Here is a 27,410-nt window from a genome sequence, read left to right on the forward strand (position 1 = left end):
CAATATGGTTTTGACTGAGTTAGTGTGTGTGAATTATAGTTTTTGTATCTTTGACATATATAGGTTTGTTTCTTTATGATTCTGTGAAACAGGTGGGCTTTGATTGATTTCTTTCTCTCTCTCTCTCTCGTTGATTCAGAACACAATCGCCAACTACAATTACAATTTGAAGGTTTTAATTATTTTGTGAATCAGATCAAGGAAGGTAAAGACCATGTACAACTAATTCCATGAATAACACCATTCCATGAGCCAACGTCCAAGAAGAAGAAGAAGAAGAAGAAGAAGAAGTAGGACACCTCCAGGTTTTGTTTCATATCATCCTTCATTTATGTTTAAGTGCAACTGTACTTTGTTTTAACCATTCTAAATATTTTTCATCATACTTTGGTTAAGATTAATTCTTCTCATTGTGGGAGACACTCTGGTTCGGGAAAGACCACATAATATCTCCATGAAGCTGCAGGTTGAAAGGTACGACCTACTACTTTCCCCAACTTGCAGCATGTAGTACTAAAACACAAAGCTAATGTCTTGGAAGTATGGTTGATAATTACGTTTTCTTTTACTTGTTTTCCTCTCTCTTGTTTCATTTGGAACACATATAACACTGATGCCAATGCAATTTGTTCTCTGCAGGCCTCAATTTTATGGAAGAAACGAGTAAGAGAGCCTCTGAATATCCTGATGTTGAGCTGTCAGATATGTTGACAATGCTGCCATGACCCGCCAACAGGTAAATTCTTTTGCCAAACAAGTCATCCTTGATAGTTGTTTTGAAAATTGTGTAAATAATTACTATGGGTTGATTGTTTCAATTTTCATATATATGCAGTTTGAGACCATTTTTGTTCACAGGCTTTTATGTTGGTTGATGGAGCTTCTTCGAACACCAGAGAATCTATCGTACTCGGCAGGGTTTGTCCTCAGACCTCTCTTTTATGGCCAAATCCTCTTCTCTTCACCATGACTATATCACCTAATGATTTTGTTCTCTCTCTCTCAGGTTCCGAGCCCAACACTGCAGTCTAATGTCCAAGGAGATGGCCTTGCTAGCCTTCTTCAATCGGGCTCTTACTTAAGCTCCTCACTAAACCAGAGGTTCGTTTTTTTACATCTTCGCATATAATATTGGTCTCATTCATCACTTCACCACCATCGTTGTTGTTTCTTGTTCGATTGCTCTAACTTCCTTTTTTATCTGGTGGTGTTTCAGGATATCCGGTTCTTGATGTGGGGGTTGGGGTTTTACAGCATCTTTTGGCCAAAGCGTGGGGATCACAGGTTATGCAACTTTTGCTTTTTAATGGTTGATACTTTGACGTTTGATTGTGCTTAATCCTGCTTATGCAACTGAATTCCATCTCTTTTTTTTTTCTTTTTCTTCTTGATGAATTCAGAAATGGTGCAAGTGAGGATGGGAACCTTGTTGTTTCCATGCCGTATTTCTTTTAAACTACTCTCTTCTTATTTACTTATTTGACTGATTCTAGATGGTTTTTTTTTTTTATAAAAAATTCCATGGGTTGATTGATGATTGTCTAACTAATTGCAGGGAAAGGAGTGTCACAAACATAGCTGCTAGCTAGCCTAGCTCTACCAATCCATAAATGAGCAACCTCCAAGAAGAAGATGAACCCCTCCAGGTTTTGTTTCAATCATCCTTCACTATTGTTTAAGGTCAACTCTACTCTTTTTAACCATTCTTATATGTTATTGCAGGATAAAGAGCCGTGTTAGAACCAGTTGCTACAACACAATTAACAACTCTCTCCTACTTACCAAAGCAAGCACATAGGTAGACAACAAGGCCAGGTTCTATATCATTATTTCTGAGATTGTATTGTTGTTAAGTGAGATCATGAGAGGCCATTCTAATTCGTTTTCTTCTTCTTCTTCTTGTTCATTCAGCACTAAGGAGCAGATGATCCATCCATGTAGACATTGATCGAAGTAAGTAAGCCCTACTACTCACTCTCTTGCCATTTCTTCATCGCAGATTAATTTGAAATTCTAATATCTGAGTTTACTTTACACAGTTGTTAAGATTCTCGTGGGCGGTTCTGATGCCCTCTTTGTTGCAGCCTGCAGGTTGGTTTGTCGGGTTTATACATCAGGGACTAATGTAAAACCTGCAGATACTGTTTAAGAGCAACGTCTAAAAGAAGCGAAAAAGAGCAATGTGGATGTAAGTTAGAACGAATAAGGTCTGTTTCTCTGAATTCTTCCCTCTGAATAATGTACTCAGACGTCTCTTTTTTTCTTTTCCTTTTTTCTCACGTCTCTTTTTGGTAGGTGCATGTATTGTTTTCCGTGGAAGATACACAAGGATCCATGTGAAGAGAGTCGAGATGTTTGTTCAGTTCACTGGTGGGCTCGAGGAAGGACTGAAGGAGGCTGCTTGCAAAGCCAAACTCAAAGGCCAAGGTTTTTTTTTTCTTGTCCTTCTTAGAATTAATGTTTCTGGAAGTGCTGCTTGTGGTGTTATTTGTTTATCTCGTTTAAGTGGTGACAATGCAGGGTCTGACGTCGCAGCTGCAAGACTTCATTCCAAAACAACAGGTTAGCGTAGACCCTCTTCTACATTAAATTTTCTATAAATTGAATTTGTCAATTATTTGATGGTTGAGATTGTTCTTAAAGTGCCTACTTACAATGAGTATATTTTACTTTTCTAGTACAGTACTGAAGAGTGGCTTATCATGGCTACAAAGAATCTGAGCTACACTTTGCTAACTCAGGTCCTACGTTAATAATATTGTTGCCTGGGCTCCAAAGCGTTAGAATGACAACGGGCGCTAAATAAGGAGGAGGTATGCTTTTTCAAAATACGGTGGAGATTTTTTTATGGGATTGTTTCTTACTCTCTGTTGCATGCTTATTACTGGAGATGTATCCCGACCTGCTGCCATCGATTTCATACCAGAAGTATTCATTTGTATCATCTTATGTAACTTGCAAGACTCTTGTTAAGCTCTTGTCCTTCTTTTAACTTTTCCAGAGCAGACAAAGCTATGCTGTCTTCCTATGGCTTTCAGGCTGATGTTAAAGCATTGCAGAAGGTTCTCAAATCCATTACAGACACTTGGTGAGGTTTCCTTTGCTCTTTTGATCAAATATCTTTCATCCTTTGCTTATATCAGATATTTTTTAAAAAGATAGAAAAGACTTATGTAAGATTATTCTCTGTGTTTGGTGTCCTGCAGATCTATCAAACATCAGCATTTCAGGCAGATGAGTTTTCCTGCAATGGTTCAGCTTTCTCCAGCACGCTTTATTTCAAGCGTTTTTCCCCTACTTAATGTTCTAGGAGGGATTGACGAGGAAGGTAGATGCCCTTCTTTGTTTTCTTCGTTATGATGTGAACATAGAAGAGGTACATTGTGTGATCTTTATTCTTGATTATATTCAGGAAAAGGGTGTGTCTTTACATACGACGCTGTTGGATCATATGAGCGAGTTGGATACGGTGCACAAGGTTCTGGTTCCACACTTATCATGTCTTTCCTTGACAACCAGCTCAAGTCGCAAGTCCCCTTCTGCGCTACCTAAACAGGTTTGTTGATATTCTTCATTTTTCTTTTCTTATAAATCCGACAATGTACTCACACGTCTGTTTTAGGTAGGTGCATGTATTCTTGGCCATGGAAGATACACAAGGTTCCAAGTGAAGAGTCGAGATGTTTGTTCTGTTGGCTGGTGGGGACTCGAGGAGGCTGCTTGCAGAGCCAAACTCAAAAGGCCAAAGGTTCGGTCACATCTCTTAATCTTCGTCAGAAATCAGAAAGCCACAATTCTCTCATTCTTGCTCAGATTCTTTCTTGTGACCCCTGAGGCCGATGATCCATGTTGTTATTGATGTAATCCAGTCTCTGCAGCAACACCTTTATCCTTAAGATTGATCTGATAAATATGCCTTGAAGCCATTCAAAGCTGCCGCTGATCTCTTGCCCAAGAAAGACGATTCACCTACCATTATTTGATAGTTTCTACATTGAAAACTAACAAGGGTTTGTTTTCTGAATCTTCATCTGCTTTTCTTTTCTTATGGTATGGATCCGACAATCAGTGTACTGTGTTTTAGCATGTCTCTTTCTGGTAGGTGCATGTTGGTCATGTAAGATACACAAGGAGCCGATGATCCATCCATGTAGACATCAAGTAAGTAAGCCCTACTACTCACTCTCTTGCCTTTTCTTCATCTCAGATTAATGGATATTTTTTAATTAATTTCGAAATTCTAACATCTAAACTTTACACAGTTGTTAGGATTCTCTTGGCGGTTCTGCTAACAGATGAGTCTCCCAGTTGTTAGAAGGTTTGTTCAGTCTGTTAGTGACCAAGCCGTTGGAGTGGTAGTCATTTGGGGAGTCAGAACAGATCAGCAGTTGGTCAAGATATTTTTGTTTCTATTTCATCCTTCCCTATATTTTTTCACTAGCATAATGATATTTTGTATTTGTTTCACTCTATCGTTTTGGTTTCAGTAGTACTGAAGTGTGGCTTATCATGTTGGCCATAGAAGATACACAAGGAGTCGTCAAGTGAAGAGCCCAGATGTTTGTTCCGTTGACTGGTTGACTGGAGGAGGCTGCTTGCTGAGCAAACTCGAAGGCCAAGGTTCGATTTTTTTTCTCTGTTTTATTTCTGCTCCAGAACTCAAATTAGGATTCTCTTGTTTTAGTCAAAGCTATAAGCTTTGGTAATTGGCTCGGAAACATTATTCTTGACTAAAGTGTAGCTTATCATAACTATGTTGCAGATTGTACATGCTGAGCTATTGAAATTGGTGGATGGAGGAGAAGAAACAGCATGTATACATGCTTTTTCAAAATACAATGTCGATGCAGTTATCATGGATGCTAAGATGAGCTTCTGTACTTTCTGCAGCTCTGGTGACAAAGCTAGATGGTGATTCAAGAGGTGGTCCTGCTTTTAGTCTCAAGGAGGTTTGTGTTATTCTTCTTTGATAAATTATTTCTGAGAAAAGTTACTTAGTTAATGTGTTAGACTATTTTTCGAATTGTACATTTAGTATATAAATGGTGCAGGTTATTGCCAAACTGGAAGGGGTTGCTGTCATTCATTACTATTGCAGGTAATTTTTGCTTTCGCGTGTAAAATTTGTATCTTTGTACTCTTGTCGTGTCAATTTTGTTGTTTCTGTTCTTAAGAAAGTTTATTTTGTCAATTACCAGGCGACAGTTGATGAGTCCCTCTATAATCTTGCTGGAGAGCTAGTATGTATTTGATGTTCTTGTTGTTTGTTTTAAACATGGAATTCAAAACGTGAATCCAGAGTAATGATGTTTGCTTTTCGGGTTTCTTATCTTTGGTTTGCTAGATGATGATTCAAGAGGTGGTGCTGCTCTGAGTCCAAGGAGGTTTGTGTTATTCTTCTTTGATCAATTTTTTCTGAGAAAGTTACTTAGTTAATGTGTTAGACTATGTTTCGAATTATACATTAAGTATATAAATGGTGCAGGTTATTCCCAAACTGGAAGGGGTTGCTGTCATCCAGTACTGTGCATTACGGCTATTGCAGGTTATTTTAGCTGTCGCGTGTAAAATTTGCATCTAATACTCTTGTCGTGTCAATTTGCAGGCGACAGTTGATGAGTCCCTCTATGATCTTGCTGGAGAGCTAGTATGTATTTGATATTCTTGTTGTTTGTTTTAAGTGGGGAATTCAGTACGTGAATCCAGAGTAATGATGTTTGCATTGAGCAGGCGCCAGAATGATGATATTTGCTTTTCGGGTTTCCTATTTTTGGTTCCAGCAACAAGGAATCATCACTCGATAAGAGGTGGAAACTGCAACATTGATTCTGGTTTTCTTATTTGATAGAGTCACACTCTGATCAGTTTTATTTGATTAACACGACTCTGATGCAGGTCCTCGTTCAAAGAGCAAAGTTCTCATGTTGCTTATTTCTGTAAAGAGCATACTTGAAAGGCATGTCAGTTACTTGATGTTTGGTGAAAAACTTTCAAAGCTTGTTGCATTCATCAAAAGCACCCAGTTTGATATGTGGTACGTAGACAATCTGTACCTTCCAACTTTTTATGGTTGGACCCAGTTAAGTTTACTCACTAACAATACCAAATTGCAGGATTTTCTTCAACGAGAAAGACATGGTTGTGCGCAGCTGCAGGTCTTGAACTGACTGGGCAAAAGGTAAGAATCAACTCCGTTGTGGTCTCTTTGATGTTCAAAACTCTTTTTACCTTCTTCTTCTAATTTTGCTGGTTGAAACAATGTGAAAACCAAACACGTAGACGGTAGATCCCTAGACTAGAAGTCTCTGCATTTTTTTGAGAAACTTTACCTTACCTCAGAAACATGTCCTCATCTCCAAATGAGTGAGCTACAGAACCTGTTAGATGCAGAGTTTCTATTGGCCCAGATCAGATGTGTTCTGACAAGTTCAAAGATTGGATAGTAAAAAGATTGGCCCAAAGATCAGATCAGATGTGTTCTGTCAAGTTCAAAGATTGGCCCAAATCTTTTAGGTTTCCACCGTTATCACTTAGTTTAAAGCATCACATTGACATAGTCAGATTGGTTCTTTATAATATATTTTCTGGTATGATCTACGGTTGTGGAAAGCATATATCATGACATTACAGGTAACTCTTGTTTCCATAACAATCACTCCCCATCTCGCCACTTCGTAAAATCTTCTCGATGAAGAAGGGCATTGCAATCATGTGAAACGTGCGAGTACAAACACAGCTATCACTTGCAGATCCCACAGTGCCTCCATAACACGAAGACGTCACACAACTTAGAGAAACGAACCTTATTAAAGATTAAATACATATGCATGAACCTTTAGCTTTCAGACCTTTACAGCACTAGCTATGTTTTTTTGCCCAGGCCACCAAGAACACTTTAGCTTCCACAAAAGATTTTGCAGGTATAAAATTCTCCAAATGTTTCAACTCTTTGTCATCAGTTCCTCTATAATTCTAAATGTGCAACATCTTCACTTGGGTTTGAGGTACAGAGACAACGCCTGCGTAACCTTGTAGATTGTAAAGTATCAAGAAGATGTATGTATGTAAAAGTATCAACGACCAAGTTGTTTTGATTTTTGGGTTGGTTCATATGGTTTTATATAGAATATACCTGGATGATGAGAGTTTGAAGCTTTGGAGTCTGCTGAAGCAGACACATCAGTAGTTTCCATCATAAGAGGTGGATACTGCAACATTGATTCTGGTTTTCTTATTTGATAGAGTCATACAATTGCCTTCTGATCCATTTTATTTGTTTAACACGACTCTGATCAGGATGCAGGTCCTTGTCACTCCCCATCTCGCCACTTGGTAAAATCTTCTCGATGAAGAAGGGCATTGCAATCATTTGAAACGTCAAAGTACAAACTCAGCTATCACTTGAGATCCCACAGTGCCTCTCGATAACACGAAGACGTAGAGAAACGAACCTTATTAAAGATTAAATACACATGCATGAACCTAGCTTTGAGAACAGCACTAGCTATGTTTTTGGCCCTGTGGCCTGAAGCCACCCACCAAGAACACTTTTAGCTTCCACAATGCATTTTGCAGCCTTCAAGTTTTATAGCATCCATTACTCCTTCCTTGAGCACTCTTAAACGCAGTATCAACCGCATGAACTGTAACACCCCAATTTCATAATTGGGCCAGTTTGTTTTCTCGAGCAGTACGAGCTATGGGCCGTGGTCTTCCAGGAATGAGGTTTGTGAGCCAGAAAAAGTGATAATGGCCAAACCTATAAGGAAAGTAAAACTTACTAAGTAATGTAAAGAAACGAAAATGTTTGAATGTGGTAGTTGCCACAGAAGTGAATAAACTAAGATGAAAGTTGCTTGTTTGTTTGATTGATAAACATTCTGAATCTATGCTATGTAATACTTGTTGATTATATTTGGAACGGTATTACTGTATGTCCAGTGGGCAGAGTTTGATCTCCTCACTGAGTAAACTTGTTTACTCACCCCCCCCCCCCCCTTCTTTCCTTTTTCCCAGGTTAGTAATTTCAAGAGTTACAGTTTGAAGTTTGTTCGTTGGTGAATTTTAAAGAAAGAAACGTTTTTGGCCATACCGGATGGATTACATGTTCCGTCAGACGGTACGGGTGTTACATGAACATCATTCAAAGTAGAATCCAATCAACCAATATCAATGTGTCGATCAAAGAACTGAAATTATTTTAGCATCCAAGATGCATAATTTGAAACATAGTGTTAGGAATTGAGCTCCTCGACCAAATCTGCAACAGCAAAGAAGAATCAGTGAAGGAGATGAGAAGCAAAACATAGCAGCGAAGAACGCATCGGACTCGTGAAGAGAGGAGGAGTAAATGACAAGAGAGAGAAGTCAACTGAAGAAGGGAGTTGGGCTTGATGTGTTTAGTAACAAATGATAATGGGCTGCAGTTTAGATAAAGGCCCAATAGAAAGAAAAGTGTTTTTGTTTGGTGAGAAGAAGAGGCCTCGAGATAACGAGGAGAGAAGAAAATGACCAAGTACATTGTAAGTTTAGTTACGAGTTGTTAAATTTTAATTTTTTTTTTGGTAAAAAAATAAAAAATGGAAAAACAGAAGTAATCCTAATTTGTTTTTTCGTTGTAAACCCTAAATCTATATATAGTCACTCATCTCATCTCACCTGAGAAATCATAACCCTAAATAAACAAAAATCCATCTTTTATTTCTCAATGATTTTTATTTTCAGAAGTTTCTCTCTGGAACAGAGCCATATATCATATATGAGAAGATGATCGCTCGCCGCCGGTCTCTGAGATTATGATAAGTAAGTAAGCCACTCTACTCTAGCTATTCACTCTCTGTCTTTATTTTGTTTTGTTTCATCTCTGACCTAATTTCTAATTCTAACATCTGATGACTTTTTTTTACACAGTTGTTAAGTCTTTTCTTGGGGGAGAAGTTAATCAGCGGAATCTGAGATATGGATAGATTCCACCATGTCTCCGTCAGAGCACGACGACCAGTTTTTGCAATGACTGACGAGTCCCTCTCTCGAAGACCATCGACGCCTACCAACAAGGTCTGTTTCTCTGACGCTTCCGATGTTCCTGTCTCAATTGCGTCAGTCACTCTCATTCTTTTTTTCTTCTTAGTTCTTACAGAAACAGTTAGGTTTTTTTTTTTTCTGGAGAAGATTGCCAAAACCCCTTAGACGTGTATGTATAAAAGACAGAACTTATGCTACATGTTTTTGATCACACCTTCTTGCTTCCTCGACCAGCAATTCAGGTTCTTTCTCTCGGTTTGGTTTCCAATTTTGCTTCTCTCTCGGTTTGCCTTCCAATTTTTTTACTATTTTTACTTGCTAACTTGTTTTTTTTTTGTCTGATTCTGTCTTAAATTGATCGTGTAGGTTGGAGAAGAGTATGTATGGGACCCTATTTTTATTTTCTGGACCTCCAACACGTATCACAGGAGGTTTGAGTATTTCTAATTATATTGTTCATTGCTCTCATTGCTTGGATCACACTTCTTTTAACTAAATTTGGATTTATATACGTTGATGATATTTCCATGGATGTTTGATGTAATTATATGCCTTAAATCCATTCAACAAAGCTGCCGCTGCTGATCTCTTGGCCAAGATAGGGGACTGGCCTCTCCATTAGTCACTCTATATACTTCAGTTCCTTGTCATTTCGATCGATGATCCACAGATTCTCTCCTACACGAGTTTGTTCTTAAAACTTTTTCCCTTTTCAACTATTATTTATATCCAATGTCTTTTTAATGAATCTATCCTTCTCTTTGATGCAGATTGTGGAGGCACAGGGGGACTAATATGATCGTGGAGGCACATCATTTGTTCATGGTTATGCTGGTTGGAATTATATATTTGACTGATTCTAGGTGGTTGATGAATTTTTAACTTCATGTGTTGATTGATAGTCTCTCTGACTGCAGGGAAACAAGTGTTACAAGTACAGCTTGCTAGGTCCACCATCCACCAATCGGATTCACGAGTATTAAGCCAACCACAAGGCAAAAGCTATAGATCGATGATCCCATTATATGACCCAGCCATGGAAAAAGAACCTCTACTTTGCTCTGTAACAATTCCGAGGATGCAGAGCCAGGTTTCTATATCATTCTTTGTGAGAACTTACTGTAGTTAAGTGGGGTGAGAAACCATTGTGAGAACCTCTATTACCGGAGCAGATACAAAACATGGAGAACTTTCCTTGCCCAAACCACCACTGCAGTTTTCTCAGAGAGACAAGTCGATGAACCTTAATAAAAGCATCAAACTCCTAGAAAGATAGCTAATCAGGCAAAAAAAACCAGTTAACAGTTGTCTCAAGCAAAATGCATCAGTCATCAGCAAAAATGTGAAAAGGTATCTGATACCAACTCTGGTCTCACCTTCATCTTTGTATTATTGCATGGAAACGAGTGTTGAAAAAATAGCTAGCACTACCAAACTGATTATAGAAAGTCAAGCCACCAAAAAGAAATAAAGCTAGATGATGCAAAATCAAGACAGGTGAGTCAAATTGTTACAAAATCAGATTCATGTTGTTGTCTGGCAACGTAACACAGAAACCTCTTTTTTTTGGATCCGTTGGGTTCAGGACAACAAAGTTGAATACGCTAAGGAAATGTTAGTACATTTTGTCAAAGAAATGGAAACTTCTTCTACTCAGTTCTGGTGACGCAAACGACCACTTGTGTTGCCTAGTTATACGTAACAAATTTCTTCTTCCAATGTCATGCATTCAAATTCCCCTAGAAAACTCTGTAACCGTGTAAACTCTTCATCAGTTCCTCCATAATTCAGAATATGCAACACCTTCACTTGGTTCCATGTCATGGAGACATCACATGTGTATCCATTCAGATCCTGAAGACGCATCAATCAAGATGATGTATGTAAGTGTTCAACGCCAAGTTCGCGGTATATGTATTTGCTCAAAGGGGTTTTTCTTATTGACAGATGAGGGATCTCAAAATTACTAGAAATTTTGTGTAGAAAACAAAGTTGCAAAAGTGTTACTTAAAATGTTGCAAAATATAGTTACAGATGTGCCACATACTTATACTAAAAAGTTCTTGCAAAAAAGCAATGATTTACTAACATTTTTGAATTTTTCTTATAAAATTTGCAAAAAAAAAATATTTTCTTCGAAAAAAATTGCAAAAAGATAACGGAAATTTGCTACAAAAATCTGTAAAAACGGAAGGAGAGTTGGATGAGAAGAATGGAATGTAAAACGGAAAGGAGGCATGATGATGATTGTAGAGAGATGTCAAAAAGGTAAATTTTTGATGGGGTAAATGGTAAAGAGTAAATATTTTATTCATTCATCTCTCTCTCTCTGTATTTTTGTATGTATGTGTGTATGTGTATGTGTATGTGTATGTGTAGTTTTTGTGTCTCTAAAAGGAGAAAAGATAACTTTTCAGGTAGGTGAAGAAAAGTGATCGGTTTCTCCAGTGAAGTTATCTTTGGAATCTCTGTGCATGCATGTTCAATTGATGCTTTTGCACCTCAACAGAGAGCTTTATGAAGAAGCAAAGAACACAGGGAAAACTTGAAATGTGAAATAAGTTGTTTAAAAATACAAAACAAAAATAGTATTCTTGAAGCAGCAGTTTAAGTCATTGCACATACATAGGAGATTACGTAGGAGCTAGAGTGTACAACAAACTCATAGTCGAATCGAATTTATGTTTTATTTTCCTTTGTAAAGAAGAATGAGTACTAAAACTACATTATAAATCTATTATATATGTTTATCCAATTTATCGTCATTTCACTTATGTTTATTTAATTAATTATTCATCATCTTATGCGTTCTATTTGATGCCTAATGTATTATGTACTCTCATAAGTCATAATCCAAGTGTAATTCTGATATATCAAGAACTTTTGCATTTCGTTTCTCCATGAACATTCACATGTAAAGAACAAGCTAGATGATGCAAAATCAAGAGAGGTACACCAAATTGTTAAAACTCAACATTCAGGTTTTGAGTTGCTTTAAGCATGAGTTCAATCTCTTGCTTTCGTTGGCCTGAATGGTTGACCTTTTCAGCCATTGGTTCGACTATATTTGTTACCATCACCATCAACAAAATCATAAGAGATTCGACCCTCCATTTATTCGCTAAGGAATAGATTGCCATAACTAAATGAGAGAAAATATGCTTTTTGGTCGAATTGTGACTTTATTAAAGATATTAATTAGCTTATGCTTGTTTATATAGATGGAGAAGATCTATGGTGCTTTTGGTAATTTAGCTAATAGGGTGCATAACTGCATACTAAAAAATTGGAGGTTTATTATTGGTGTTTGAAAATTGACTAGCTCATTTATACCAATTGACTAGCTCATTTAAAATTGATGTATGAAAATATATATGGAGATAAGTATATTTTCCTATATATTCCAATATATATTATACGCATCGGTTTAGAAGAAAAGTACAAACACGTACACTATTTCGAGTGCAAATTGTCAAATATATATGAAGAAAAATGTGAAATTAGTAGTAAGTTAGTTAGTTAGCTAAGAAAAATGTGAGAGACCCTTAATTATTTCATAGATTGAAAAGCTGGAAATGGTTTTGATTGAGTTCACAACTTCACATGTATAGATTCTGATGAACATATATATTGTATGTTGTTGACATGCATGCATATAGGCGTAACGATTCCTTTCACCAACAATTGAGAAGAGATATCTTTTGGTCTTAAATTAATTCAACCTTTTTCTAATGGATTGTTAGAATAAAAAGAAAAAAAATAAAAATAACAGAAGGCCAAGATAAAATTTTTGTTACTTTTAATTAATCAAATCAATAAAGTCCTTCAGTAATGTCAAATTAAAAACAAAGAAACAAAAAAAAAATGTCGATGACGCGACTGAAGCACACGCGTTAAATTGAATGTTATAAAGAGATGGAAAATCCCCAAATTTCTAAATTTTACCTCCAAAATCAAAGGATCCGTTAAAAGACACTCAGTGACTCGCCGCCGCATCTTAACTTGTTCACCGCCTTAAACTCCGGCGAATTTCGGTAGATCGTGAAATCCTAAGCTATTTCCCTCCCTCTCTGTCTCTCGGTATTGGTTTCTGAATTCTGATTTACTCGCTCTTTTGTTTTGTTTGTTTTTTGTTCGTTACGGTCAGGTCTCGAGAGTTTCTCTTCGACGAAAAAGCATTTTCACGTCCTAATCGGAAAAAGTTCAGGTAGAAACTCGAAATCTGAGTAAACTGTGTTAGATTTAGCGCTAGAATTGTGGAATTTTGTAAAAGGATTTAGCGATAGGAATTGTGGAACAAATTGATTGTTTTGTAAAAAGATTTAGCGCTAGGAATTCTGGAACAAATTGGAGGATTTAGGGTTAGGAATTGTGGAACAAATTGATAAATAGAAATATATCAGTTTGGAAAATGTAATTGTAATGAACATTTATTGTACCAGCCGCTAAGTTTGATTTTTTTAATCTTCTAATTTTGTTAGTTAAAAACAAACATTATTAATTAGTAAGTATCATTTTTATTATAATGATCCGTGATCATGCATGTAATAATTGGGGGGGGGATGCAATGTTGTACCAACCGCCTAAGTAATTATCACAGGCCATGTAGTTGAAGTTCAAGTCAACTCATTTAATTTGATTTTTGTATTGAAACCAGATTTACATGACTTTATTGAAGGTACATAACATATTATTAAATAAAGTAGTTAATTTATGTGAATTTGAACTGACACCTGGATGGAAGTGAAACTCCAAGAAACATCATTAGATCACTTTTAATTTGCAATATGATGCCATCATCCTCTGCATCTTTTATTTTGAAAAACGTCGGTTAATATCTTATTTATTTGTTGAATATAAAGAAAAACCTTAAAAATCAATAAATTTCCTGCAAAAACATTTGAAAGAGATCATTTTTCATAATTATTAAAATATTATAGTGTGTAAAATATTAAACGTTTGGAAGCTTATTGTCTAAAATTCTCTAAATGTAAATTTCTATTATAGTGTGTAACAAAAGATGAAAAAAATTCTAGTAGAAACAATATATGAGTTTAAAGTTACATAACCTAATATGAATCTAGACGACTTGTGGAAGCTCAAAGAACACACTCACACTTGCGGCTCTAGAGATTGATGGCGTTGGTCGTCTTTTCGATTCGAAATTAGATCAAAGGACTTTTGGGTTTATCTACAGAGAGAGAAGAAAACGAAAAAAAGGAAATTAACCAATCACTCAAAAATAGAAATTTTCCATAAAACCTTAGTAGAGTAAAAACCTCTACTCTGCTCTGTAACAAGTCCGAGGATGCACAGCCAGGTTAAGTGGGTTGAGAAACCATTCTAATAATTTCTTCTTCTTTGTGTTCATTCAACAATAGTCTAGGGGATGCAGACGCCGGAGCAGATATAAAACATGGAGAACATTCACATTCCTTTTGTTAAATGGAGAACATTCACATCATCTAGGTTTTGCTTAGCGTTACATCTTCTCTACCTGCAGCTTGAAGAGCTCTCTTGGTTTCTTGTAACGCAAGTTTCTCTTCTTCTTTTCTCTTTTATTGTCTCTGATCTGCTTCTGACTTCTCTCCACTGCCGTCGTGAAGAGCTTTCTTCCTTTCTTGTAACGCAAGTTTCTCGATTTCTTTTCTCTTTTGTTGTCCCTGATGTGCTGCTGGCTTCTCTCGACTACCTTCAGGAAGATCTTTCTTCTTTTCTTGCACCGCTTGGTCGTCTTCCTCTGTTCCTGAGATGAATCTGTTTCTTTTCGTTCTAAATGCTCTAATGGACGAGCAATAGGAGCTAGGGTTTCTCTGTCACCGGATTTATATTGTCGCTAGCTACTTTTCCAGTCTCTCTCGATGGCTTCTCTTTCATCCTCCTTCCTCGGAGATTCCAGTTTCTTTGACGGCCAACCAGGTTGTTGGTTATTCTGTTTCGCCAGCCGGGTTGGTGTGGCTGCACCACGAGAAGGCGACTGAGACGCAGATAAAGAAGCTGCTATGGCCGCAACGTTGCTTCTAACCCTAGAAAGTGACGGAGACGCCTTGGGCTTTGTTTCTGGCTTTGACGTTTTATAGTTATCTCTATATAAGTAAAAGAGAAGTACAAATTAGAAAATTGTCAAAAAATTCCAAGATTACCCTTCAATTAAGCATAAAGGAGAGGGTTTTTAAAAATTGGAAGGGATAATTTGGACAAAAATACACAATCGAAATTATCCGACCCGTACACATAAAGGATCCGCGTCCTCTCTCACAATAACCCGGAATCAATGATTTTTGGGCTTCGATTGTCTTTCACTGCAAAAAACAAAGCCTTACCCATTAGTTATTAGATATTTAATATAAACAAAGCCTTACCCATTAGTTATTAGTTATTAGATATTAAATATAATAATATAAACTTCCCTAAACTAAAACTTTAATATTCGAAACTTTAAGACTATATCATCACAACAATCAACATCGGGTAACTATACAATCATAACCAACTAATCAACCAAATTACCTTAATCATCGCAATCTCAATTATAATTCCACGATTTAGTCCATCATAATCTCAAAAAATCTTTTCGTATTATCACATAAATCCAAACTTCCCTAACCTCAAAGCTTAATATTCGAATAAATCTTAGAAATTAAAAGATTCTAAGATATTATGCTTGCATTATGCTCAAATATTTTTATCCCTAACCTCACCTATAAATAGCTCATCACCACATAGGGTAAAATCATCACCATTTCAGCAATTGTCGAGTCAAAACTAAGAAACTTACCTTGCAATGGCTTCTTCTTACACTTTTCTCCGAGATGTCAAGCCTTTTAAAACTACTTGGAAAGTGCATGTCCGTGTCCTTCATACCTGGAGAACAGATCCAACACAATTTGGTGAATCATTTGACATGGTACTCGCTGATGCTCAGGTAAGTAAACATAAGTACTATATACAAAATCAAATTAATATTAGTAGTTTAACAGCAATGTCATTTTCAGGGTACAAAGATTCATGCGAGCGTGAAAAAGAATCTGATCAACCGGTTCGAGAGCAAGATCACTCAAGGAGAATGGAGATCAGTTGAAAATTTCCAACTGAATTTTGCCGGAGGTCAATTCAAACCAACTGCTCACCGATACAAGATGAGTTTCATGACTCAAACCGTTGGAAAGTGCATGCCTGTGTCCTTCATACCTGGAGAACAGATCCAACACAATTTGGTGAATCATTTGACATGGTACTCGCTGATGCTCAGGTAAGTAAACATAAGTACTATATACAAAATCAAATTAATATTAGTAGTTTAACAGCAATGTCATTTTCAGGGTACAAAGATTTATGCGAGCGTGAAAAAGAATCTGATCAACCGGTTCGAGAGCAAGATCACTCAAGGAGAATGGAGATCAGTTGAAAATTTCCAACTGAATTTTGCCGGAGGTCAATTCAAACCAACTGCTCATCGATACAAGATGGGTTTCATGACTCAAACCATTGTGGCGAAGATAGATCCTCTGTCTGATGAGCCATACCTAGCGCTTTCCCGATTTGATTCTGTACTAACCGGGAACCTCAACCCAAACTTCCTAATAGGTAATCGTATGAATAACTTATGTATTTTCAATATCTCTACAAAAGTTTATGTGTCTTCTTACTAATCCGTTTACGTGTTTACAAGCATAGATATTGTTGGTCAAGTGGTTAATGTTGGTGCGATGGAGACAATAGATGTTAACAACAAGCCAACAAACAAGATTGATGTTGAACTCAGGGATGAGAGGTATAAAGCATTTTAAAATATAATTCAACATACTTAAATTAATTGTATTCTTTAATTGTAAATTTTAAACAGCATAAAACTTTTGTGATGCTTTCAAAACAGTGATGTAAGGTTAACATGTACTTTGTGGGGATCATTTGCTGATCAAATCTTTGGTGCATGTCAAGACGGCGATGTTGAAATGATGATTTGTCTTCTGAGATTTGCTAAAATCAAAATCTACAATGGTACGAAACTACTCCTAAGTGAAACTATACTAATTGTGGGGATCATTTCCTTTATTAAGTTTTGACTAAATATGCTTTTACTACTATCGTAGATGTAAGGACAATAGCAAATGCTTTTAACGCATCACAGCTCACCATTAATCCAGAGTATGGTCAGATTGTCGAGTTCAAGAATAAGTAAGTACAAGTTAGTATTTTCTATTTATTTAGTACTTATACAGTTTTTATAAATTAATAACTTAAACCAATTGTCAAACTAGGTTGCCAAATGATGGTCTTGCTCTCACTTTACTTGAGAGCAAACCAAAACGTGAGCTGCAGTTAGCAAATAATGGAGAATTCTACCATCAATATGCGAATGGGACCATCCAAGATATCTTGGAAGCCATTGAGGTATTACTATGTCCATTATGTACTAAATTAATCTAAGTTTTCAAATGTCATGTGTGCATTATACAACTAAAGTTATTTGCTTGATGGTAGGTTGGTAAGGTTAGGCTGATATGTACTATTTACGCCATAGACTGTGACTGGGCGTGGTACTACATTGCATGTAAAAAGTGTAATAAGAAGGTTTCCAAGGTGAATTCTACTACTAATGGAAATGCGTCTGTGACAAAGAAACAAAAGTGGCAGTGTGATACTTGCCACGCCCAAGTGACTAATGTGTTATCAAGGTAATAAACAAAACTACTCATGTCCCTAATATTTAATCGATTATGACTCTAATACATAAATCTATTAGGTTCAAAACACATGTCAATGTGATGGATCAAACAGGACAGATGAAACTAATGCTTTTCGATAGCCCAGCTGCTGAAATTGTTGGTTGTACCGCTAACAGTCTAATTGAAGGACCCTTTGATGAGGTAATATGTCTTTATTTAAACAAATGACTCTTTAACTGGGCAAAATGTGATAAATATTTTTAGTATTTAATTGAAAACTTTATTCTATATAGATGGAAGATCCAAAAAATTTGCCACCAGCTATCAAGAGTTTGGTTGGAAAAACTTACCAGTTTCTGGTAAGCATTGAGAATGATAACTTATGGAATGAGAAGGATACCTACAAGTGATAAAGATTTGAGGAGTTACAATGGCGTGCTATACAACTCATTCAAGGAAGCATGTGTTGGCCAGAAGTATGAACTGAAGAATTTACGTTAGTATGCTGCTTCTAAATTTTTAAGATCTCAATGTTTTAGTTTTTACTTATCCATCTTGAATAAAATTTGTTTGTCACCTAAACTTATTCATAGTTTTCTTTCATTAAAAATGCATAATAAATAGAAATTACATATTAGATAGACAACCAAACTACATTAGATTGAATCAGTTGGGGTTCCAGAAAACATACCTTTAAAACATACTTTAGATATGAGTGGTGTCAATCATGATGACTCTTCTCAGCCTTTTGTAAAGTGTAATTTCTTGATGTTTAGCAGATAACCCATAAGAATATAACAACCGTAATCAGCATTTCATTTCACATAACCAATAACTTATAGCTATTATAAATTAAACAATCTCCAAAGTACTTATCTGATTGTTATTTATCTCTGTTACAATCAATAACCCCCCTGTATTCGTAACAAAGTTATTAAGTCATTGCAAATAACTGTATATATTGCTACAGATTATCTTGAATTGTAGAAGTTATACCGTTGGTATGATTGTCATTTGATGTGAGCACCAACTGCGGTTTTCTCCAAATCCATGAAATAAACAACAAAATTTCAGCTATTTGTTAATAACAATGGAAATTTGATTCAAATTTATCTTCTATAATCCAACAAAACCTGTAAATTAAACTATTTGATACAGCTTCACAATTTTTACAAAATAAGATTTGGGTCGAATACAAAATATGTTAGATGCTTCGGGGATCATGTAAATAGATTCAAATTAAGAAAGATTCTAAAATCAGCTTACCCACATCATCGAATTGTAGAAGGAATTAACCCAATCGAAAAAATTTCGACTGAAACCCAAACATATGGAAGTCGATCGTCAATGAGAACTACCCGAAAGCATCTTCTTTTTTGTTTTTTTTTTGTTTTTTTCAGGTTGCTATAACATATCGATGGAGAGTTTAGATTAATAGAACTGAGATTAAAAGAAATTGATGTATGAAGTGAAGATTTGAGTAAGAATTGAAGATGAATCGAGGAACAAAGAAGATGGTGAGAAAGCAACACAGAAAAAGCAAATAATGTCGGTCCCAATTCCTTTTCTCTTAACGTGATCTTTATTTTTTTGTCTTAAAAATGTTTAATTCATTAAAAAAACGAAAAGGCTTGGCCCAATAGTAACATAATTTTGTAATACAAAATAATCCCATTATATGTCAAATTAAATTTAATGATTGCTTTAACAAATATATAACTATCATATGTATAAATTTTAAAGTAAATGTTACATCCAAAATATTTTATTAGAGCTACCATAGAATTACATTAATTTAGGTAATGAAATTTAAAAAGTTAAAAAAATGTAATTTAGGTAGTAAAATTACAAAGAAAGTATTATTCCTAATTTATAGTAAAAAATTAAGATAAACAACCAACCAGCTGCTAAATTCTAAACAATCAATTCAAAAATTCAACTAAAAGGACCATATTAAGACACACAAACTGTTTTCAAAATAATTATTATAATATCATAATACTCTTTAAATAACCATAATTAAAATAATAATAGTTACACCGCAAATTACACCGCAATCTCTTGAACCAACGCGAGTACAACTGAAACAATACAAAACACATTCAAACAAAGATTTATTAAAGCGGTAGTATAAAATAATAATACTATTCAGCAGAAGAGAAAAATTAAAACAATACATATTAATACACTTTCATACATTTTACTAATATATAGATATAAATTATATTACATTAATATGTATAAAATACAAATTAAATCAGATTCGTCCCGCGGTGTACCGCGGGTTCAGACCTAGTAACTATAGTATAAGAATATTAATGAAAGACAATTAATAGAAAAGAGATAATTAATTGGAATTGTGGCTAAAATTATTTTTAGGAAAAAAGATACAAAATTTTGGTTTATACTATTTCTTTTTTCATCTTAAGATCATTGTTTTCTTTGAAATAAAAAAATATATTTTAATTGTTATGAAATATAATTGTGATTAATCCATCACAAGACACATGTCATGACACTTGTTGCTATATTACACTAACTCACCATTTGTCATTACCAAATGCATAAGTGTGTGACTCATTTGTTGCTCACTATAAATAAGGAGTTGTTGTAAGAAGAGAAGAGAGTAATAATAAGAAGAGCATCATTGTTTAACTCTCTCCCCTCTACTCTCGGTCTCTCACTCCATATATTACTCTCTCCATTTATTTACTATAGTATGTATATATTATGCATACACATATACACATATACATATATAATATAACATTATATATTTGCATTATGTTTTATAACATTAATATCTTTAATAACAAAAGCCATAATTTTTATCCGCCCTAAGCCACCAATAGCCTGAGCACGGCACTGGGTACATATGTAACTTTCGGATGCTTAGACAGATTGGGTGTTTATTAAATCTACAATAATTGGTTACAAGTCCATCAAATGACACTGCGCGTAATAATACCTTTTATCAGCTGTTCCACATTCAGAACAAGAGCACTGAGAAAATGGAGGGATAGAGAGTGGCGACAATGGAGTTGAACATAAGAGAAAATTGACGTAAGAAACTAAGATTGTCGAAGGAGAAGAAGTCGAGTCTAATGACTCTTACAGAACAGAAACAAACCCAACCCACAGGGGAATCCTGTAAATAAGAAGGAGATAACTTTCATGCTCTTGAGTCTAGACGAAGAAGTCACATGATAAGTGGGTTTGTACTATAAAGTGTGACAAAAAATGAAAAAAAAATCTAGTAGAAACAATATATGAGTTTAAAGTTACATAGCGTAATATGAATCTAGACGTCTTATGCCACTCTGGAATGGCATTTTCCTGGAAGTGAAACTCCATGAAGCATCGTTATATCTCCTTTTGGTTTGCAAACTTATGTCATCATCCACCACAGCTTCTGCATTACGTTTTTTTCCCAATAAAACATTTCTCCAACTGTTTAAACTCTTCATCAGTTCCTCCATAATTCAGAACATGCAACACCTTCACTTGGTTCGGAGGCATGGAGACATCGCCTCTGTAACCATTCAGATCCTGAAGAAGCATCCAATCAAGAAGATGTATGTACATGATCAACCACCAAGTTACGTTGTGTATATGTATTTATTCATAGGTTTTGTTTGTTAAGACTTAAGAGTATACCTGGATGATTAAAGTTTCAAGCTTTGGAGACTGCTTAAGCATAGTTGCCAGCAATTTCCAACCTCGTTTATCCTTACTCCCAAAAGATAAATTAACCAGATTTTTGAATACCGGTAGAAGTAGCCCATATTTACAGCATGAGTAGATCACCTGAAACACACAATATCACAGTTTAATAATGTCCCAAGGATTTTCAAAAGGATAGAAAGAAATTGGCTAACTTACATCAACTGAGGCGGGAGATGGATGAAGGATCTCAACATTTCTTATCCCCATGATGAGATTAGTTACACCTGGCCTCTCCACATGTTCAGCCGGATAAAGATCCAGCTTAGCTTCTACAAGGGATCCCAAGTTAGCTTGTGGATATTCATACAAGGCGAAATCAGAGTAGTCAAGGTACTCTAGCTTTGGCAGGTCCAATGACAGTTCGTTCTCGCTATGAAAGTTGTAGTGAACTGATAGTCTCTTGACCGTCGGACTCGATATGATGTGAGGGATAGCATTGTCTTTGTGATGGACTGATAACTCCTCGAGCACCGGGCAACCAGCGAGAAGCACACAACACAAATCTTCATATTCAAAGAAAACCGTATCGATGAAGAGAAACTTGAGAGATGGAAGTGACACATATGAAGGAAGCTTTCCAAGGTAGAGCTTTGTTCCCAGTGTCAGCTTAACCAGTGTTTTGCTTGCGAAGAGCTGAGAAGGCAGAAAGTGTATACCCCGATCTTTTATGCGTAAGTCCAATTCAACGAGACCGCGTCCTACAACATTAGATATCCAGCGTCCCACACAAGCCTTTTGGCCTTCATTAACCGCGCCAACGTGGCATGCTAGTGAGAACTTCTTGATCGAATAATCACATTGCAAAGCCAGTGTTCGATCCACAATTTTCTTGAAGCTATCTGAAAACACATAACTCGTTTGTTTACCACCCTCTTCCGCATGCAGCGAGACGGAGTCATCAAAATCAAGACTATCCGCCAATCTGTACATATGATTCCACTTTTTCGAGAGAACAGATGTTGACACAGCCTGTTTTGTCGGCAGTAAGGACAAAATTTTGCCCAAAACTTCGTGTGGGAGCCAGCTGATTGCATCTCCCGAGCAGGTTTTGGCATCCATAGAGAGATTAACAGTGCCTGAAACATAGAGTGATGCAACAATTACAATGCACCCCATCAAAAAAGATTAGATATTTCTATAACTTTGCAGAATCTCAAATTTGCGCCAATGAAGATCACAAGTAATAAACTTCAGCAACCAACTACCAGATTAAGTGGAATTGAAATTGTTTCAGGTAACCAAAAAAAACAAAAAACTTTCAGAGACGGCCGCCAAGAAAATAAAGGTTCAAGCTTTTTCATATTTTGGATTGAAACAAATAAAGTTTCGAGCTTTTTCATATTTTGGATTGAAACAAATAAAGGTTCCAGCTTTTTATATATTTTGGATTGAAACAAATAAAGGCTCGAGCTAGAGTTCCATAACCGTACGGAAGCTCAAAAGAACACACACTTGCTGTTTGAGCACTACTTGTAAGAACCGGAGGGACCTTCTAAATTAAAGAAAGAACCAGGGAGATCCACAAAAACAAACGTCAATTTCCACAATTACAAATCACTTGACAGTACCAAGGTCGACATAGAAAGAACAAAACCCAAAAAAAAAAAAAAAAAAAACGTTTTTTTTAATGGACCACCCAGAATGCTCCAACCACAAAATTGAATCGATGCTAGAGAAGCAGACAGACAGAGAAAACAAATATGTAGATTTGAGCAAGCATATTCAAAGACAGAACATTGAGAGAGAGAGAGAGAGAGAGAAAAAGGACAGAACATTCAAAGACAAAAATACGAACCCGTAATGATGACGACCAAAGGGCAATAACAGATACAGAGACTGATGGCGTTCGTCTCGATTCGGGATAGAGATCTTAGGGATCGTTGGGTCTATGACATCCACTTCTTCTACTTCGTCAATTATATAACAGAAATAGGATAATAGAGATAGTTCTTACTTCTTTTACTTTTTAACGCAAACCCACAATTACTTTTACATTATTTTTATTTTCTTTTGAAATTTTACTAGTATTTTGATAAACACTAGTATTAAAATAACTATTTTTCCAAATATCATTATTGGTTCTTTTTTTTTTTTTTTCCTTGGACAAATCATATTATTAGTTTTTGCTTTTTTTCTTAATCAATGTTGTAAGTTAGAACATCGGGCGAGAACCCGTCTTCTAACATATGCTCGTATACCCCACTCAATCAATCCTTTATAACCCAGAGTGATGCAAGCAGGCAAATTCGAGGAGCTTATAACGTAGCACTAGACTCAATTCTATCAATTGAAAAGTCAAGCAGAAACTTCAAAGAGAAATCAAAAGATGACACAGCATCAATATCAGAGAGTCTACAGACACAGTGTGACTCAGAGCATAACATCCCAACAGAGAATAAAAAGAAAGAAGCAAAGCTAGTGCAAGATGAAGAAGAAAGGAGTAATTGTCTTTGCTTTTTCCTTGGTGTTACTTGCGACTCTCCCTGAAGGTGTCATCAATCCAAGTAAGTTTCATACATCATAAAACAGTAGCTACTTCTTCTAATGGGATCAGAACTCAAACTTCATGTTCACCTTTCCTTACAGGTATTGCTGGTCTTGGGGTCACATATGGCTTAAGTCTGAACGTTTGACAAGTTACAGTGATATGGAACATATGCAATGCAGAAAACAAGATGATTTCTGTAGAACGAATTCTTCAGTACTCCAAAATCCCCAGTGAAGCACCTCTAGTAATTGATGATCACAGACCTCTTGATAACTGGCCAAATGTAGGATCAATCGTCTTCAAAGACCAACAGGTAAATAACAAAGTAGACAGATCACAGTTTGTCTGTCTTGGAAGGGTGTTGTTGAAGAAAAGCAACATTCTGGTACTTGATGAAGCCACTGCTTCAGTTGATTCTGCAACAGATGGTGTGATACAAAAGATCATCAGTCAAGAGTTTAAAGATCGAACAGTGGTGACTATAGCACACAGAATCCACACAGTGATCGAGAGTGATCTTGTTCTTGTTCTGAGTGATGGTAAGAACAATATACATGTGTTTTCACATACATTCACACTCATAGTAATGATTTCTAAATTCACATTTTTCATGAGCAGGGCGAATCGCAGAGTTTGACTCACCTGCAAAACTGCTACAGAGAGAAAGAATCACTTTTAAGAGCAAGGCGTATCGAAGAAATTTCAACATTTATTTTCAGTATCTTTTATGCTTTAATCACAGAAGTGCTTGTGGTTTAGGTTCGTTACCAGGTTTTCAGTGTGTTCTTGGAGAACAATTCATGTAAACAATGGAATAAAGCAGGATAGTATCTTCTATTTATCAAATAACACTCAAATCTAGTTTAAGCTGTGAACAAGGACAATTTCAATATTGCAATAATGTGGTTATCCTGAACATATAAGGATGGAAATTTTGATTCTCTTTACAAAGGTTTCGACTGATTTATTTTTATTTACAGTAGACAAGACCGTGTTGGTGTTTCAACTATGAATGTCGACTCAGAGTGGTTCGAAGATAGATTTACAATATTCCAGAGTTGTTGAGAGTTTCTTACGATGTAACTCCATAAGGAAGCAAAGCAGCAGCCACAATCCTGCCTTCCTCATTCAGAACGTTGTAAGTTGACGCAGCATTTCTCTGCATAAAATTCAGATTTGTTTATCAATAAGCACAGACAATACTCCAAAACAAAAAGAACAAGGACATGAGTAAAAACAAAGCAAGAGGATGCAGTAGACATACAGAATCAACTGTTTCAAGCTTCATGCCAATTGACTTTACAAACTGACGGACTTGGGGATTCAGAGTGGTTGTATCTTCCACACCCAACAATCAAGAGCTCTAGAGATTGTAGTCAAAAACCATCAAAAAAAGAAAGAGCTCCAATATGTGCAAAAGGTTTTAACTTTTCTAGCCACTAGCAATATGGTAAAAGCATACATAACAATGGTCTCTTAAAAATTGGTTAAGGAGTAGCAACATTACGAATGTTAAATGTATTAGTACCTGGAATTGGTCGAAACCCATCAGAAAAAGAAAAAAAAAAAAAAAAAAAAAAAAGCAATCACTCATCGAATACATTTGCGTACCCAAAAATCCAAACTTTATTGCTCAAAAATCCAAATTAGGAAAGGGGGATTTGATATGATTCACACTTACTCCTGAAATCGAAGCTGATCCTCAGGAACGTTATCGATGAGATTAATTTGATCGTATAGAGAGAAAGCTCGTCTTAGAGATGGCAAAACAATATTTTGCTCCTTCCTCATGCTTCGAAATAATGTCATGTCGGCAATGTCATCTCCGTCTTCTTGTGTAAAACTAGTATTTTTTAGTCGGAGTCTATCGCAGCCGGTTTAAACTTAACTAAACCGGTTTATTTGGTTGTTGGTTTTGAACCACTGATTCTAATCGGTTCACCCTAATCAACTGCAACAATTCTGGTATACTAGCTGAAATTAGTAAATTGGCGATAGAAATATCGGATCTAAACTCGGTTTCGGTTATTGTTTCTTTTTTATGTTTACCAATATAAACCCGAATGTTGTTTAATACAATTTTAGGAATTTAAACCACTTTTAACTCTTAGATTACCTCGGACTGCTTGTTTTACGTTTCTCACTTTGATGCAATGTTTTTTATGTAAGCGATAAGTATCGTTGACGAATAAAGAAAGTAGAAGAAATCTAGTAAAAGCATTCTCTCTGACGGCTGTTGTCGTCTTTGACTGCTAATGTTTGAGAAAGCCACGACTAGACACTTGTCATGAGATAGGGATATATCCTGCAGCATCTCGTGGTGAATGGTGCTGATGTGATGAAATCGATGTGGTACGTTACGTATGTACGATAAATTTGTTAGCAATCAGAGAGGGTGATAGATTAAGACAACAATTTTATCAAAGATAAATAATTGATACAATAAACACTAAGACGACCAATACAAACAAAACGTCAAAGTTGTAAACTATGATTTTTATTATTATTTTGATTCTGATTTTGTCAATCCGCTATTTACCTCATCCAAAACGTCTGATTAACCATTTTAACCGTCCAACTTAGTATCCTAATACTGACTTTTACTATTAAAAAAAAAAAAAAAAAAAAAAGACAAAAAAACTTAGTAGCCTATAACACAAACTGTAAAATAACACCATCTAGTTTTGGATCATGACCTCTTTGTTTTTTTTTTCCTCCAAAACATAAACTTATATATATTGAATTAACAATATCCTTTACAAAGTTGATCCTGTAGCCACAGAGGCATAAACACATAATCAGAATAACAGGTTGAATTACAACAGCCAAATTTAGCCAAACTATGTGCAGGTGCAGCTCCATTACCCTCTCTTTCTAATAAGATCATATATAACAAACGAAATTCCAACAACTACATATTTTTAACAATAAGGGATGAAAAAAAAAAAAAAAAAAACCATAAGGGGATATGAAATCAATAAAATGACGACGGATTCTCTATTCTTTGCAAAACACCAAATGATTGTAAGGATAATCAAACGAGCAACGATTTTTCTCCTCCTCGTCTCTCCTTGATTGGTTCCCCGCCATGAAAGATACAAAGAAGCCCGCAGATTGTACCTCTTGCTCATACAGTGTCTTATTCCCCTCCTCACGTGACTTCTTACATGACATCATCTCCTTGATCACTTCTTCTTTTTTAGTCTCTCTCAAGCAAAATGCATCAGTCATCAGCAAAGATGTGAAAAGGTATCTGATACCAACTCTGGTCTCACCTTCATCTTTGTATTATTGTAGGGAAACGAGTGTTGAAAAAATAGCTAGCACTACCGAACTGATTATGGAAAGTCAAGCCACCAAAAATAAATAAAGCTAGATGATGCAAAATCAAGACATGTGAGCCAAATTGTTACAAAATCAGATTCATGTTGTTGTCTGGCAACGTAACACATAAACCTCTTTGTTTGGATCAGTTGGGTTCAGGACAACAAAGTTGATTACGT

General features: G+C 35.9%; 3 protein-coding genes, 1 long non-coding RNA gene and 1 pseudogene across 9 annotated transcripts in view; 3 read left to right on the plus strand and 2 right to left on the minus strand.

The window, feature by feature from the left end:
- The window catches only part of LOC104788265 (V-type proton ATPase catalytic subunit A-like), a 29,087-nt gene extending 21,153 nt beyond the window's left edge, over positions 1 to 7,934 (plus strand). For both annotated transcript variants that reach the window (XM_087451449.1, XM_087451450.1), the window contains 35 exons: positions 196 to 305; positions 397 to 474; positions 640 to 736; positions 836 to 918; positions 1,007 to 1,101; positions 1,217 to 1,284; positions 1,401 to 1,442; positions 1,556 to 1,646; positions 1,723 to 1,798; positions 1,912 to 1,953; positions 2,085 to 2,207; positions 2,296 to 2,427; positions 2,521 to 2,562; positions 2,679 to 2,813; positions 3,002 to 3,088; positions 3,207 to 3,328; positions 3,413 to 3,556; positions 3,623 to 3,748; positions 3,870 to 4,010; positions 4,103 to 4,161; positions 4,263 to 4,387; positions 4,488 to 4,620; positions 4,763 to 4,814; positions 4,891 to 4,949; positions 5,052 to 5,098; positions 5,199 to 5,240; positions 5,345 to 5,384; positions 5,486 to 5,520; positions 5,606 to 5,647; positions 5,731 to 5,807; positions 5,896 to 6,034; positions 6,114 to 6,178; positions 6,881 to 6,920; positions 7,011 to 7,201; positions 7,297 to 7,934. The gene's annotated coding sequence lies outside the window, so the exon portion shown is untranslated. The remainder of the gene's footprint in view (positions 1 to 195; positions 306 to 396; positions 475 to 639; positions 737 to 835; positions 919 to 1,006; positions 1,102 to 1,216; positions 1,285 to 1,400; positions 1,443 to 1,555; positions 1,647 to 1,722; positions 1,799 to 1,911; positions 1,954 to 2,084; positions 2,208 to 2,295; positions 2,428 to 2,520; positions 2,563 to 2,678; positions 2,814 to 3,001; positions 3,089 to 3,206; positions 3,329 to 3,412; positions 3,557 to 3,622; positions 3,749 to 3,869; positions 4,011 to 4,102; positions 4,162 to 4,262; positions 4,388 to 4,487; positions 4,621 to 4,762; positions 4,815 to 4,890; positions 4,950 to 5,051; positions 5,099 to 5,198; positions 5,241 to 5,344; positions 5,385 to 5,485; positions 5,521 to 5,605; positions 5,648 to 5,730; positions 5,808 to 5,895; positions 6,035 to 6,113; positions 6,179 to 6,880; positions 6,921 to 7,010; positions 7,202 to 7,296) is intronic.
- Positions 7,935 to 9,137: 1,203 nt separating this feature from the next.
- LOC104788266 (uncharacterized) lies at positions 9,138 to 10,474 on the plus strand. Its single transcript, XR_768212.3, has 4 exons — positions 9,138 to 9,266; positions 9,391 to 9,710; positions 9,795 to 9,858; positions 9,942 to 10,474. It is a non-coding gene; the product is annotated as an uncharacterized LOC104788266 (long non-coding RNA).
- A 5,334-nt stretch (positions 10,475 to 15,808) lies between these two features.
- LOC147944989 (replication protein A 70 kDa DNA-binding subunit B-like) lies at positions 15,809 to 18,103 on the plus strand. The gene is made up of 10 exons (XM_087512781.1): positions 15,809 to 15,949; positions 16,020 to 16,241; positions 16,347 to 16,611; positions 16,702 to 16,798; positions 16,901 to 17,025; positions 17,118 to 17,202; positions 17,286 to 17,418; positions 17,509 to 17,702; positions 17,771 to 17,894; positions 17,987 to 18,103. The coding sequence occupies exons 1-10, from the start codon at positions 15,809 to 15,811 to the stop codon at positions 18,101 to 18,103; spliced, it is 1,503 nt and encodes a 500-aa protein (XP_087368907.1).
- A 2,741-nt stretch (positions 18,104 to 20,844) lies between these two features.
- LOC104788268 (F-box/LRR-repeat protein At1g06630) lies at positions 20,845 to 23,430 on the minus strand. Of its 4 annotated transcripts, none has more exons than XM_010513999.2 (4): positions 23,215 to 23,430; positions 21,576 to 22,495; positions 21,351 to 21,500; positions 20,845 to 21,242 (listed from the first exon to the last, which is right to left on the minus strand). In XM_010513999.2, exons 2-4 carry the CDS (start codon positions 22,476 to 22,478, stop codon positions 21,111 to 21,113), a joined length of 1,185 nt encoding a protein of 394 aa, XP_010512301.1. In that variant the 5' UTR covers positions 22,479 to 22,495; positions 23,215 to 23,430; the 3' UTR covers positions 20,845 to 21,110. The 4 variants fall into 4 exon arrangements, with proteins under 4 accessions (XP_010512301.1, XP_010512302.1, XP_019101720.2 ...); XM_010514000.2 differs by having other exon boundaries at positions 22,850 to 23,224; XM_019246175.2 differs by lacking the exon at positions 23,215 to 23,430 and having other exon boundaries at positions 21,576 to 22,504.
- A 240-nt stretch (positions 23,431 to 23,670) lies between these two features.
- LOC147944990 (uncharacterized) lies at positions 23,671 to 25,736 on the minus strand (annotated as a pseudogene). Its single transcript, XR_015598110.1, has 5 exons — positions 25,589 to 25,736; positions 25,370 to 25,382; positions 25,172 to 25,268; positions 24,984 to 25,066; positions 23,671 to 24,323 (listed from the first exon to the last, which is right to left on the minus strand). The product of XR_015598110.1 is annotated as an uncharacterized LOC147944990 (transcript).
- Positions 25,737 to 27,410: the final 1,674 nt, after the last annotated feature.

This window comes from Camelina sativa, chromosome 5, assembly GCF_030686135.1.
Source record: "Camelina sativa cultivar CO46 ecotype springtype chromosome 5, ASM3068613v1".
Classification (NCBI taxonomy): Eukaryota; Viridiplantae; Streptophyta; class Magnoliopsida; order Brassicales; family Brassicaceae; genus Camelina; species Camelina sativa.